This window comes from Colias philodice, chromosome 23 (genome assembly GCF_061535455.1).
Source record: "Colias philodice isolate Cphi_HAF_F1 chromosome 23, ilColPhil1 Martin Lab GWU primary, whole genome shotgun sequence".
NCBI classification, from domain to species: domain Eukaryota; kingdom Metazoa; phylum Arthropoda; class Insecta; order Lepidoptera; family Pieridae; genus Colias; species Colias philodice.
The window spans coordinates 3,331,570-3,346,111 of NC_143108.1; the positions used below are offsets into that span (position 1 = coordinate 3,331,570).

General features: G+C 32.8%; 1 protein-coding gene across 2 annotated transcripts; it reads left to right on the forward strand.

The window, feature by feature from the left end:
- Window positions 1–243: 243 nt before the first annotated feature.
- LOC149477956 (oxaloacetate tautomerase fahd2, mitochondrial) lies at window positions 244–13,722 on the forward strand. Of its 2 annotated transcripts, none has more exons than XM_089710029.1 (5): window positions 244–667; window positions 2,189–2,414; window positions 6,319–6,480; window positions 6,793–6,959; window positions 8,041–8,220. In XM_089710029.1, the coding sequence occupies exons 1-5, from the start codon at window positions 378–380 to the stop codon at window positions 8,195–8,197; spliced, it is 1,002 nt and encodes a 333-aa protein (XP_089566155.1). In that variant the 5' UTR covers window positions 244–377; the 3' UTR covers window positions 8,198–8,220. The 2 variants fall into 2 exon arrangements, with proteins under 2 accessions (XP_089566155.1, XP_089566154.1); XM_089710028.1 differs by lacking the exons at window positions 6,319–6,480; window positions 6,793–6,959; window positions 8,041–8,220 and adding exons at window positions 12,189–12,353; window positions 12,676–12,842; window positions 13,241–13,722 and having other exon boundaries at window positions 254–667.
- Window positions 13,723–14,542: the final 820 nt, after the last annotated feature.

Below are 14,542 nucleotides of genomic sequence, written 5' to 3' on the forward strand. Positions count from 1 at the left end.
TTAAATACTATAATTATTTTGTCTAACTTGTATTTCTACTTAAGTAAAAGTAAAAATAACATTTTATATGTATCTACATAGGTAATTATTTTGTGAAGAAATAATTTTACTCGCAGTTGCAAATATATAAAATGTGAAAATAATGAAATGGAATGTAAAATGGGCATAATGTCATCTGTCAACTGTCATGTATCAGATGGCAATTTGTCATTGTCATTCATGTCAGTGTCAAGACGTGTCAACTGTCTAACCAAAATATTATTGACAAAGTTGCGTAATTTAACTTTTGGATATTTTTAAAAGTTTGTAGGACTATAAATAATTTTTTTATGAAATAAAATTGTGTATCTTGAAGTGACGTTTAAATATATTCGAGTATGAACAGCACGTGGTTTGTTCGGCGTTCGATAAGCTATATAAAACCTCAAACTTTGAGGAAAACTGTCAATAGCGCGACAGCGGCAACAGTGTTTGGATTTCGAAAATTTTCGGCGGGAACAGTTTCCAACATGAAATTTGTACAGTTTTCATACAAAAACAATCCAAGTGAAATACGTGTTGGGTATTTAGATAAAGATAATGTGGTTGACTTAAATAAAACAATCCCTGATTTGCCGACAACTTTATTGGAAATTTTGAAGAAAGGACAACTTGACAAGGTTTTAAGGTGCGTGTTTAAGACGTAATATAAATTAAAATATGAATGTGAATGCACGTATGTACAACACTGAAAAAAATTTCAAATAGTTTTTCACAATAAAGGAATGTGTTGTGAAATTCTAAAAGCTTGTTATCTTAGAAATTATTTCACTATACATTAGGGATTTTGTTGTGATGTTCTTTCTAAAAGTGTGCAATACCACTTAAAGGTATGCCAGTACTAGAATATTTCCCGTGCATTTTTTTAGTCTAGTCTAGCAAATAACATATAAGTACAACATAAGTCCGCTTAACTTTTTATATTTACCTCTTACAATCCCACATAAAACCATAATATATATTTATGCATGGGGATTATTTACTGTTTTTTTAATGTTCAATAAACATTATTATTTTGTTTGTGCATCAATTTCCATCTTATCATCATATTATTCTTTAAAAATCTTTTTGTTGTTACTTATATAATTCTTATTTCATAACGTTCCATATACATAGCTAGGTGTTAAGATAAAACAATATCTCTATGGGACAAAGGTACATCTTTTTGAGAAGATGATAACATTAGCATGCCTGTTATAATTTTAGATAAGGTTGAACATAACATTCAATGACAGTTTTGTTTTTCATAGTAATAAAAGTTAAGATAAATGTTTTATGAGCGAATCATGATAGTTATAGCATCCAAATATGTATGATAGTATGCTCCTTCAGTGCTTTGTTCCCATTAATATTCCCTGCATGCATGGGAATATAAATGGGACAGACTGACACACAGACAGAATGAGGAGTTCAACAGACAAATAAATTAGTAGTAAATAATCACGATCAATTAAGGGCCGATTTTTCAATGCTGGATTAAAACTTATCCGTCCAATAAAGTATTATAAATGTCACGTAAACTGTCAAATACGGGCAATTAGAATATGTTTTTAAAATGGTAGTTTTATACATTATTTGACGAATAAGTTTTATCCAAAGATTGAAAAATCAGCCCTTAACTAAAAATATGTATTTCAAAGTATGTATTACACTATGTAGAAATTTACATGGTACATAAAGTTTATACTTGTATCATAAAAGACACTTAACTATGTACAAGTTCAATTACCTAGTATGTGCTTTTACAAAAATGTATAGTTCCTTTTTCTTACAATCTCTATTTAAATAAAGTTTGCCCTGTTACTTAGGTGTATTCATAGAACTTATATTACTTAAAATTCTAATTTAAATCTTAATACTATTATAAAGGTGAAAGTTTGTATGGATATTTGTTACTCTTTCACGTAAAAACTACTCAACCGATTACAATAAAATTTAGCACACATATAGAGGGTAACTTGGATTAACATATAGGATAGGTTTTATCCCGGAAATCCCACGGGAACGGGAACTATGCGGGTTTTCCTTTGAAAACGCGGGCGAAGCCGCGGGCGGAAATCTAGTTATTTATAAGAAACCACACTACACTATCAAAACATAGATTTTTCATTCACCAGTTTGAAATAGACTACCAACTTTTTATTTACAGTTCATACAAAAGTTCAAGCAACCCAGTAAAGGAACCACTATCAAATGTTTTACTAAAAGCTCCCATAACTGGTATGGATAAAGTGCTATGCATCGGTTTGAATTACAAGGACCATTGTGAGGAACAAAACTTAAAACCGCCAGAAGTTCCGATGATATTTGGCAAGTTTGCCAGCACTGTGATTGGACAGTCGGATGCTGTGAAACTGAGAACTGATGTGACTGATGTAAGAGCATGTTTTATTTTGTATTTTTACTAGCTGTCCCTGCAAATGTTGTTCTGCCTTACTTTTATCAGTGAAGGACGTGGGTTTGAATCCCGCCTCATGATTCAATTTTTTCTATACATAAAAAAACCTAACATTCATTTTAGGTAATAGTAGTATAAAATTAAAGTATAAAAATTATATCTATTTCTATTTTACTAATAACATTTTTTATAAAACGTGAGGAATCGCTATGAAGGTCGAGAATAAGCATATTCATTGTGAATTCAAATGTGTTGTTAACTAATTTAATACTATTTAATATTTATGTATCTGTCCACTTATACAAAAAATAATACATATATATTGAATGGTAACGTCGTAAGTTTAGTTTCCAACTGGGATTAAAACTAAGACCACATTTTGGTTTATCGTCGTCGATCTGAGACTATAGAATAGTATTCAAACTATAACATTTATTTATTAAAGAGCCTTCTTCTAGAAGAACTTGAATCATCATAATATAAGCATTTACCAATGATTCGGAAAGAAGAGCCGGCAAGAAACTCTGTAGTTAAAAACGAGTTAACAGTTTTGTTTTTAAATTATTTTTAAATATGACGATCACATGACTTGCCACAAACAATCTTAAATTTACACACTTACCTAATAGGTACAAGTTATCAGATATTTTAGTTACAATGTCTAAAGATCTTGAATTGTGCATCACTATCACAATTCACAAATCACTGATAAAATAGGTATTTGATGTGATTTTTTTATACATCACACCATAGCGTGATTATTGATTACGCAAAATGTAATCATACCTACGATGTTTGAAGAAAAAAAAGAAAGAAAGCTATTAGAATATCATATAAAAATAGGTCTTAACGGGCCGATCCGGGGGATCAGCTCGTTGCGTATAACAGTGCCTTAAATTTTATTTTCGTTTTCCCAAACTGCATATTCTATTTATGATAAACTTGTTTAGTTAAGATCCAAAATATCGTAAAACAATGACGTTCAAATAAACTCGCTGTAACCGTTTATTCATCCGAAAAAGCACATTATTTATTATCACTAGTATACGTAGTATATTATTATTAGTCTGTGTCACTAGCATTCTTAGATCATTACCTAATTAATGTGCTAAGCTAGCATTTATAAAACTACGATTTTTTTACCAAATTACAGTAAAGCCCTAGCCAATTTTTTTTTCTATACAAACCGATTATTATCGTAAGATAAACTTACATAACTTTTTAGTTTTTATAATGTACGTACGGAACCACAACAAAAATCCAAAAATGTAATAATGAATCAGATCTCTTGTGACCTGCAGGTCTACAAATTGGGGTCAATCATTGAGGCAAATTGAGCCGGTAATTCATCGAGTGTAGGTGGGCACGGGATGAAATAATTGTGCTTATGCGGGCTGACGTCACTGTGTTTCATAAGACGATGCTCTTTTACTGACCTTCTGAACATATCTGCTGATTCTGTTATTTATTTACACTAAGAACATTTGCAAAGCATATTTAATAATATTTCAAAAAATATCCCCTTTTTAAATCCTGCAGGTACACGAGGGTATTAAACTTTATTTTATTTAATTGAACGCCTACTCATTTTGTTTCTCTTTTTTGTGATGTGCTGCTTATTAAATAAAAAAACGAATGCTTTCCTATTTTCGGGGTGGTGATTAATACATTCTAAAATATAATATAAAAAATCTTCATTATAATTTTGAGTGAATATACGAAGTTCTTCTTCTTGTTCTTCTTCTTTTTGTGTATGGTCTTCGGTGAACACATTTGTTAAACCAAGGTAAGTAAAATTAACATTGTATGAAGCATGGCGTAGTATATCATAATAGGTAGGTATAATAGAGTACCATTTTCAACAATAAACTTCGCCGTAAAGCAAAAGTCATACAATAAGAAATAATAATAATTATATTCCATCATTGAGTTAATATGTACTTCCATGCTTAGTGCTTATCACATCCTACTAATATTATAAATGCGAAAGTTTGTGAGGATGGATGTGTATGTGTATGTTTCTTACTCTTTCACGAAAAAAACTAGATATTAAAACATGGTAAAACATAACCAATTTTTTACATGCCACTATTTCGATTGTACTGTCATGTAAAATGTTGATAGGTAGATAGGTACAGGTAAATTAGCTTGGAGAAATTTTTGCGTTTGTAGTAGTGTATGGTCAGCAAATAAAATAAAACAACATTTTATTTTTAGTTTTTATTTTATACAGGGTTACTTGTAAAACACCAGCAACCTCGCAGGACAAGATAGCTAACATCATAAATAACAACATTTGTTCTACGACTTTTGGCATAACGCAATAAATTATTTTTAAATGATTTTTTAAACTTTTATTGTACTCTCCTTACATTTGTAAGTCTATGTTCTATTAATGATCGGATGGACGACGCGACGCCCCCTTCCCCCTCTCGTTCGCTTTTTGTTTACGTAATTTTTGGGAGGCGTAGAGTTTATAATATTCAGACGGAAAATTAAATGAATATTTATTTTTGTATGAAAATAAAATCTAACAAATTATCAAAAGTCGAAATGTTGTTACTTATGATGTTAGCTATCTTGTCCTGCGAGGTTGCCGGTGTTTTACAAGTAACCCTGTATATATAAGGGATTTTAAATTAAACTATATGTGTTTCTCCTCTGAAAAAGATGAGACTTTATTTTAATATTTGCACATTTAACATACATATAACTTTTACATTAACAATGTTACTAAAATGAAAAATTTACTAACCTGAAAAAGAAACGACATTTAAAGTTTAATTCTTTAGTTTGAGAAGTCAAAGGCTTGCCTCGACCATGTTTTAACACTGGAGCCATATTGAATTAACAATATAAAGTTACAACACTTACACACAAATTAAACACTAGTTATGGCCCTGCCTTCATACAAAACTGCTGAATACGCCGTTCGCACGGGAATAGAATGTGGATGCGATTTCCCTTATAGCATCCAAGCTTACGTCTTTATAATTATTAAACTGTATAAATTCATTCTTTAACTCCGGTCTGCATCGTGCAGACATGGGTGTAAAAGTCTCATTTTAGATATTAAATGTAGTTTTTAAGTACATCTGAGTTTTCATTTGGGGCCTCCGGCTGCGGGACATGTAATTCACTTCAACAAATATTATAACAATAATAACAAATAATAACAACAATCAACAAATACAAAATTTATCAATTAAACTACGTACATAATAATTATAATTTTTGAATGAAATGTGCTTTATGTTCTAACGCTACCAAACGACTGCACGTGGCACCTGCGGACAGCGTAAACTGGTTTATTCTGGTTTTGTGCGTGTTTCCACTTTCCACTATCAAGTGACGATTTATTTATTTGTTTTGTTTCGTAATTATTATGGTCAAATATTAATTATGAAACAAATTATTATGGACACGATATTTTATTGTTTCACGGTAGTCGCCTTGTCGTTTGCTCAAGGACGTAAAATTGAATGATATATTTTTTTTTATAAAGTCAAAACCATTTTCTTTCAAATAAAAACTTGTTTTTATTGAAAACAAAAGTGTTGCTAGGAATAAGTATAAAGTTAAATAGTAATGTTAGGATATCGAAACATTTTTGTATACGCCAGAACGATATAGTGGAAACGCGCTCTAAGATCTGAGTAATATACACACCACTACATATGCAAAAATTTCTCCAAGCTAATTTACCTGTATCATGTAGCATGTTTGGGCTATACGTCATGAATTCTGTAGATAAATAATCTACCCATAGCTAACCATCACCCCATGTCGTTACGTGCTTAGTTCAATGCATGCAGCATTGCCTTGCATTGGGCACCATGAAGTTATACAATACAAAAATATAATTTAATTTTTATTTTTAGAACGTAGATTGGGAAATAGAATTTGTAGCGGTCATAGGCAAGACAGCAACAAATGTGAAGGCAGAAAAAGCCTACGACTATGTATTAGGCTTTACTATAGCTCAAGACATCACTGCAAGAGATTGGCTAACTAAGAATGGTGGACAGGTTTTGCTTGCGAAGGTAAGAAAAATGCAGTTTAATGGGAGTAAATTAAACGTTATTTACGAAGAAGAAAATTCAAGTAATTATCAAACCTACCATATACCCTTTGGAGGAAGAATTAAAAGAATTCGTCGTCCAAAAAATACTTTGTAGATTTCATGATTAACTTGCTTTACTAATGTTGTCTGCAAATATATTACTTATCAAACACAAACATAATCAGAACATTAACATAATATTATTTGAGCTAGAAATTGAGAATTCGCAATAGCTTCTTAAAAGAGTTTCAGTATTTATGAGACATCTTCTATAATTCGATCAATTTCACAGACGATGGACACATTCTGTCCCATCGGGCCATGTATCACAACGGTCGATGATATAGGCGATCCCCAGAATTTAGCAGTTAAATGTTCAGTCAATGGAGTATTAAAGCAATCGAGTAATACTAACCAACTTGTACATAGGATACCTGAAGTTATTGAGAGATTGACTTCGTAAGTACTTAATATTCTGGCCCTGGACGTTAGAAACTGTTCGTTTTATCTATTGAATTTCTTAATATTTTTTTCAAAATGTTATGCGGGTAGATGTGAATAAATTGAACCTAGTTAATAGGCATGACGAAAGATTTTGAAATCCTCTTCCATAATGTGTGTATACGTTTACTATACAAGAAAAACCCTATATTTCGGCAATATACTTAAATTTAACGAAGATTAAAGCCATTTTTCAAAAAATATTTATTATCTGTGCCAAAACAGCTCGCAGGTGTCATGGCATAGGCGTGACGTCAAACTTTGGTAAATACGTAATTATTTGTACGCATTGCGAAGAAAATTAAAAAAGTCTTTATTTAATATGTGTTATAGAAACGAATTTCAAAGTTTATGAGTGGTGTGCAGTATTGCAGTATGAATCCACATAAAAATAATGCTCAAAAATGTGTTAGTAATTATTTCAAGCGAGAAATAATAAGAAATGATTGTATAAAATTGGTGCGGAGAACCCCGAACCACGTATTCGTGAATTCGCAATTGTATTTCTGTTCTGAGTCGATAAAGCATACGTGAAACAATAGAAAATAAATAAAAATGCGTATTCTCAACATATTCATAACAACAAAACACATCTGACGCGAGTTGTTTACTTAAGCGTGACGTCACGCGTGTTTTAGTCAAAATGGCTAACTGCAGAATTTCAATGTTTTATTTTATTGATAATCTCTTTAATCTTAATGGTTTTAAGATTTCTAAGTCACTATATTGAATTTATTTATTGTACATTTTCCCTTAAAAACACTAATACGATCATTTATAGATACTGTCGTCATGCCTATTGTAGCGTGTTAATTATTCCGTAATACTTACTTTACTTTTTTAATAATCAAATGGTGTTAATCTTAACCATGAGGAAGATTAGAAGTTAGAACGTTCTTCTGGTTTGTCCATCCAGTTCCTGATCCCAAGAGACCATAATTTTATAATATTCCATTATACTATTCTTAGAGAATAACTACCTGTGCAAGATGCACGGGTATATATAATTTTTAATCTGTATTTAATTCCTAATTTCCAGCGTAATGACGCTATATCCAGGTGACATTTTGCTAACGGGCACTCCAGGTGGCGTGGGTACTTACCGCTCCCCGCCCGAGTACTTGAAGCCCGGTGACGTCATACACAGCGAGATCGAAAACATCGGAATACTCGAGACTCGCGTAGAAAAGTTCTAGAACGTTCCAGAAGGAATTGCATCGTTAGGCGCGGGTCAAACACAAGCGGCGCGGGCGCGGGCGTGCCATAAGCGCACCTCTTGAATCTGTTTTGCACCACGTCCTTCTTATACATTTTGTATGAAAGAATTTTGGAAAGGCGACGAGGCGGCACGCCACGGTTGCGCCGCGGGCGTACCGCAGGCGCGCTTCCCCCATCGCATCCAAATAGAGGTCAATTCACGGTCATACACAATCAAAAACAAATCGGGTGGTAGTAGACCGGGAGATACTGACACAAAATTTCGAGTCATTTGTCTGTTACAATTTTTACAAAAAAAAAATTTGCAGATTTTCGGCGGTATGGCGACCATTTGGAATCGTCCGAAAAGTATGGCATGGCGATTTTCGTAAATGGCTGCACGACGATGGTTACCTGTGCAAAAGTTAGCCTGGTACAAATGGTTGAATTGTTTTTTTTAAATCAACACATTCGCGTCGGTATGGCGGGCTGTAAGTCACACCGGAAAAGTATGGCATGACACTACCGCCTACTTGTTTTTTATGGGCTATCGGTAAATTCTAAATTTTTTGTGTTACAAATCGTTTGACTTCGCTATTTTTCCGACGAGTTCGACTAACGCCCACGCGACTAAGCCGACGGTACCAGCGTTCACACCATCGTTTTTAGGGTTCCGTAGCCAAAATGGCAAAAACGGAACCCTTATAGTTTCGTCATGTCCGTCTGTCCGTCTGTCCGTCTGTCCGTCTGTCACAGCCGATTTACTCGGAAACTATAAGTACTACAGTGATGAAATTTGATGGGAATATGTGTTGTATGAACCGCTACAAAAATATGACACTAAATAGTAAAAAAAAGAATTGGGGGTGGGGCCCCCCATACATGTAACTGAGGGATGAAATTTTTTTTTTCGATGTACATACCCGTGTGGGGTATCAATGGAAAGGTCTTTTAAAATGATATAAAGTTTTCTAAAAAACATTTTTCTTAAAGTGAACGGTTTTTGAGATATCAGCTCTCAAAGTCGTAAAAAGTATGTCCCCCCCCCTCTATTTTTATAACTACGGGGTATAAAATTCTAAAAAAAATAGAGGTGATGCATGCTAATTAACTCTTTCAACGATTTTTGGTTTGATCAAAGTATCTCTTATAGTTTTTGAGATAGGTTGATTTAACTGTAATTTATTATATTTGCTGCTACGGAACCCTTTGTGCGCGAGCCCGACTCGCACTTGGCCGGTTTTATTCTTTTTGTCATTGCGTACTAAGACCCCTGTAGAACCGCCATCCTGTTACAAATGACTCGAAATTTTGTGTCAGTATCTCCCGGTCTATAGGAGACGGTAGCCTGTCAGTCAAAAATGTGTTCTCTCTGTGTGGAATTATATAGAGCTGCTATTACATACCCTTCTTCGTTTTGTTTTTAAAGGTGAATTGAATTAATCGATGAAATGATTTACACAGGTGATGGCAGTAGGGAAAGTGAAAATGAAGAAGAGCATAATGAAAGTTCCCATGTATTTACAATGTCAGAAATAAAGATAATCCTGATTTTGATTGTGTTTTTTATTTATTTGTAATTGTAATAATATTGTGGAATGATCAGTACTGTAAATACTTTTGAACTGAGATTTTAATGATAAGATTTATATGGTTTAAATGTAAACCTGTGTTTGAAAACCATATTTTATCTATACTAATATTATAAAGAGGAAAGGTTTGTATGTATGTATGTACGTATGTATGGTTTTCACGCATAAACTAGGTACTGGACCGATTTTGATGAAATTTGGCACAGATAATCTTTAGACCCTGAGAAAGAACATAGGCTACCTTTTATTGCGAAATATGTACCACGGGCGAAGCCGGGGCGGACCGCTAGTACAATATAAATTTTGTGTTATTTTAACCTTCTTTTCTTCCATCATTACACCAGTACTACTTTAAAATTACTTTAAAAGTACTATAAAATTTTCCAAGTAAATTCCAACATTTCCAACAAAGATATATTTGCAATCGTGGGGTTATCCTCGCTATTTACTTACAAGGAATTATCAAAACAAAATCGTTACTTTCAAATTAACGTTACTTTCAAATCTCTTTTAGCACAAAAAACATAATTTTACTAAATTATGCATGAAGAAAATGCATTTAACCACTCTATATAAATATCATTTTCGGACGCCAACAGCGCGCCCGATGCGCGCCGGCAGCGCGCCCGAGGCGCGCCGGCTGGCGCGCCCGCGGCGCGCCGGCTGGCGCGCCCGCGGTGCGCCCGATGCGCGCCGCGCCGCTTGTATATGTCCCGCGCCTTAGGAATTACAAGCGGCGATGTCAATATGATATTAGATGTGTAAATTGTAAATATGTATGTATGTTGATAGTATTTATTGTAATCGTAATAGATAATATTGTTTTGAAAGTATTAAACTAGTTTGAAATATTTATAAATGTGTTATTATTACACCTATTACGAGAATATATCTAATCTAGTTATAGAATTAATAATGTACTTATGTAGGTACTTAAATATAAAACATATGATTTTGTTAATAAATGGAATTTATTGTTCATAGTTTTATTTAACCTTTATTCGTACATAACACTGGTTTAAAACTAAAAGTAGGCAAATAAAAAACAATATTTTATAAGAAATTTTTAATAAAAGTATCAAGATACTTCAATCCATCTAATTAGTAGGTACACAATAAAATGAATGTGTACAAAATTACCTCAAGTTCAGTTCGATTCAAACTTAATGAGGGTTCGAAAGTTAGCTGCGAGTACAGGTGCGCACAGAACAGTCAAGTTGTCAATGCTACTGATACCCAAAATTGCGTATTGCGCATCGGAACGTACGATGTTCCGAGCTGCCATTAAGTTTGAATCGTACTGTATACGGTCACTTTATTTTAATTGACATCAAAATGTACATATTATGTCTCGGTATAATATGAACATAACAAATTTTAGATATTGCTTAGTCTTATAGCTGTCCTAGTCTATCCGTCGAACTATTGATCTGAATATTCTTCAGACGGATTGTAAACAATTTTCAAAATAAATAGGTAATTACTTCGTCTCGATAACATTTTAAATTAAAGGAAGCAATGTTAAGCACAAACTGTGAACCTCATTAATATTTAATGTACGTTTTTGATACTGCATGCAATAAAACAAAAAAATAATAATTACCTAAGTACTAGTAGATATTAAATTTTAATCTGGGATAACGTTGTTCCAACATTTAAGTTACCTTGATTATCAAAATTTTATGCAAAATGAAGAATTTAATGAAAAACTTACCATTTCAGAATTTCAGTTTATGAGGATTTATCTATGTCAAAACCTTATTATTCATCACATTTCAATCTCTAGTATAAAACTATAGTAGGTATTGATATTTGATGCTCGTTATTTGCCATGTTTTTTTTTTTATTTTATCGTGCCAATTTACATTTAGTTTCTAAGTTATTCTTTGCTTACTACTTTTTAAGTGACGGGGATGCTCTGTTCTGTTTAAGATGATTAATTATGTACACATAAAAAATCTTTCTAAATGGTTCAATCAATATCATGCAAGCATGCAAGCTTGCATGCTTGCTTCCAACACAAAAATGGTTCAATCAATATCAGTGTTGTGTTGGAAGCAAGCATGCAAGCTTGCATGCTTGCTTCCAACACAAAAATGGTTCAATCAATATCAGTGTTGTGTTGGAAGCAAGCATGCAAGCTTGCATGCAACACAACTCACTTAAACCTTATCCAAGTTTTAATGGAAATGTTAAAATATAATTATTATAATATTTCCCCTTTTATCTCCAGGATTTCACATTATTTTTCAAAACAGACTTTTCTAAACTGGTGCTGAAGTAGATAGTTTTGTAATTTGCAGGGAATTTCATCATAACGTTATATCCGCTCCAAATCTTGTACGATTCATTTCTTTTCTAACATCACGAAATATTAAAAGACACCATTTTGTTTCAGAAAGTAGACTGGGAGGTAGAACTAGCATTGGTGATAGGTAAGACAGCGAGTAGGGTAAAGGCAGCGAATGCGTTCGATTATGTTCTGGGCTATACGGTCGCTCAAGATATCAGCGGTCGGGACTGGCAGAAGGCAAAAAATGGAGGACAATTCTTACTTGGGAAGGTAAGAATATACACTTTAATAAGATAAAATTGTTATATTGACACCGATCCTTTATACCTATATGTGTACAAAGTTTTAGTTAAATCTGTCCGTTGACAGTGAGTAAAAATCGACTCTAAGTTATAGAATAATCAAAGAAGGTTGTGAAATGTGTGTGTACTCCTGTATTAAAAATATTAAAAACATTAAACATTATGGATAATTTTCAACAAAGATACATATATAGTTACGTACAAAAACAATTCTATTCTATAAAACATAATAATAGTGTAATGTGAACATGCTTTTGTATTAAGATTAAGAAGGCATATTTTTCGTTCAGTCAATGGACACCTTCTGTCCCATCGGGCCATGTATCGCGACAGCTGATGAAGTGAAAGACCCACAGAACTTAGCCATCAAATGTTCTATCAATGGCGTGCTCAAACAATCCAGTAGGACTGACCAACTGGTACATAAGATACCTGATGTCATTGAGAGGCTAACATCGTAAGTGTTTGTGTGTAGAATATGTTTTTTGCTATATTAAATTGCATAAATATTGTTTTCTTTGTATTGTCATATTAATTTTAAATCGTTCAAATAACAATTTGGGTTTAATTCTGAGCAGGGTTATTTATTTTTATTAATTTTGCGACTGTTTGAAAATGCTGATAGGTAATGTTATAAAAGTTAACCAATTTTTATGGAAAAATATTTTACAATATGTTGCAGTATCATTTGCATTTGTAAATCTAATCTGTTTACAAACGCACAACCTGCGGACAAAATGAATCAAGTTACTTTGTCATTCATAAAACAATAAGTACAAATTACACAAAGATATTTTTTACAATATTGTTTTTAAAACGAAAAGGAATTAACACTAAACTATCTTTGAATTTCAGCGTGATGACATTATATCCCGGTGACATTTTGCTAACGGGTACACCAGGAGGTGTGGGTATGTACCGCTACCCGCCCGAGTACTTGAAGCCCGGTGACGTCATACACAGCGAGATCGAAAACATTGGAACACTCGAGACTCGCGTAGAAAAGTTCTAGAACGTTCGAGAACGTTCTAGTATCTTGTGACGTCATTGTCGTGAGGTAAACTTATGTGAAATATTGTATGTTGTACTTATGTTAAAGTTTAAAGAATGTTTAATTGTTTTTTTTTTAGACTGTTTAATTGGATATTTATTAATACTTTTTGTTACGATGGTGGTGGTTATACCCGAATGATTCAACATTATTTAGATTAAGTATATTACCTGCAGTCTGATATGTATTTTATATGCTTAATACAAAATGTAGTCATCAATATATAAAATGTAAGTGAAGATATTTTTATTTTTATAAAGCTGTATTTAAATAATGTTTATCATAATTTATTATTTTATTGATCCCTCCGTTCATCGCCGTTTAAAAATAAATAACAATTTGCGGTATGCATTAAGAACTATTGACATCAAATTCTAAATTTAAAATTTAAATTAAGAAGCAAACTATCATAGCTACAGCTTATCACTGATTGGTGAATAGAGCTCTCAATTGAGCCAATCGGCGTCTTCCGTTTGCACAGGAAGAGCCGTTTGAGGCCCTTTCATACACTATTAAATTTAATAGCAAGGGGAGTTTTATTAACTTAAGTGATCTATACGGGTCGAATAACCATCATAATTTGATCTATCACACTTTAAAGTGATAGGATGCAGTGGGTCACAATATAGTGGTAATTGACCCGCAGACGATTAATCTATGCACAGGATATATGTTGTTATGAATAGAATTTGAGCAATTTTATCATTGAATCTATTGGTGGGTGCAATTTGTTTAAGTGCACGGATTTGCAGTGCTATATGGGACACGGCAGGAATGGATAAATTGGTATTGCAATAGGTCTTTGTATTGGTGTTATTTTCTTATTGAGAGTTACTTTTATTATGAGTGAATAATGGTTCAATGCTTACGTAATACGGAGGAATATTATATTTGTAGATTTATAATAAAATCCGAAATATACCATTCATTTTTCGCTTTAAAGGTAGTAGTCTGAACGACAGGAAAATTCGTTTCAGCTGTGGATACTGTTAATGAGGACTAAAATAACTATTTTCAGTGAATCGTAAGATGAACCCAAAATGAATCGAATAGAATGCAGATAAAACATACCTAACCTGTCATGCAAATAATAACGAAGATTATTT

Coding starts and splice junctions, on each gene's coding strand:
- LOC149477956 (XM_089710028.1), top strand. CDS start 378: ATGAACAGCACGTGGTTTGTTCGGCGTTCGATAAGCTATATAAAACCT. Junction 12,354..12,675: donor GACAATTCTTACTTGGGAAG/GTAAGAATATAC, acceptor TTTTTCGTTCAG/TCAATGGACACCTTCTGTCC. Junction 12,843..13,240: donor GTCATTGAGAGGCTAACATC/GTAAGTGTTTGT, acceptor TTTGAATTTCAG/CGTGATGACATTATATCCCG.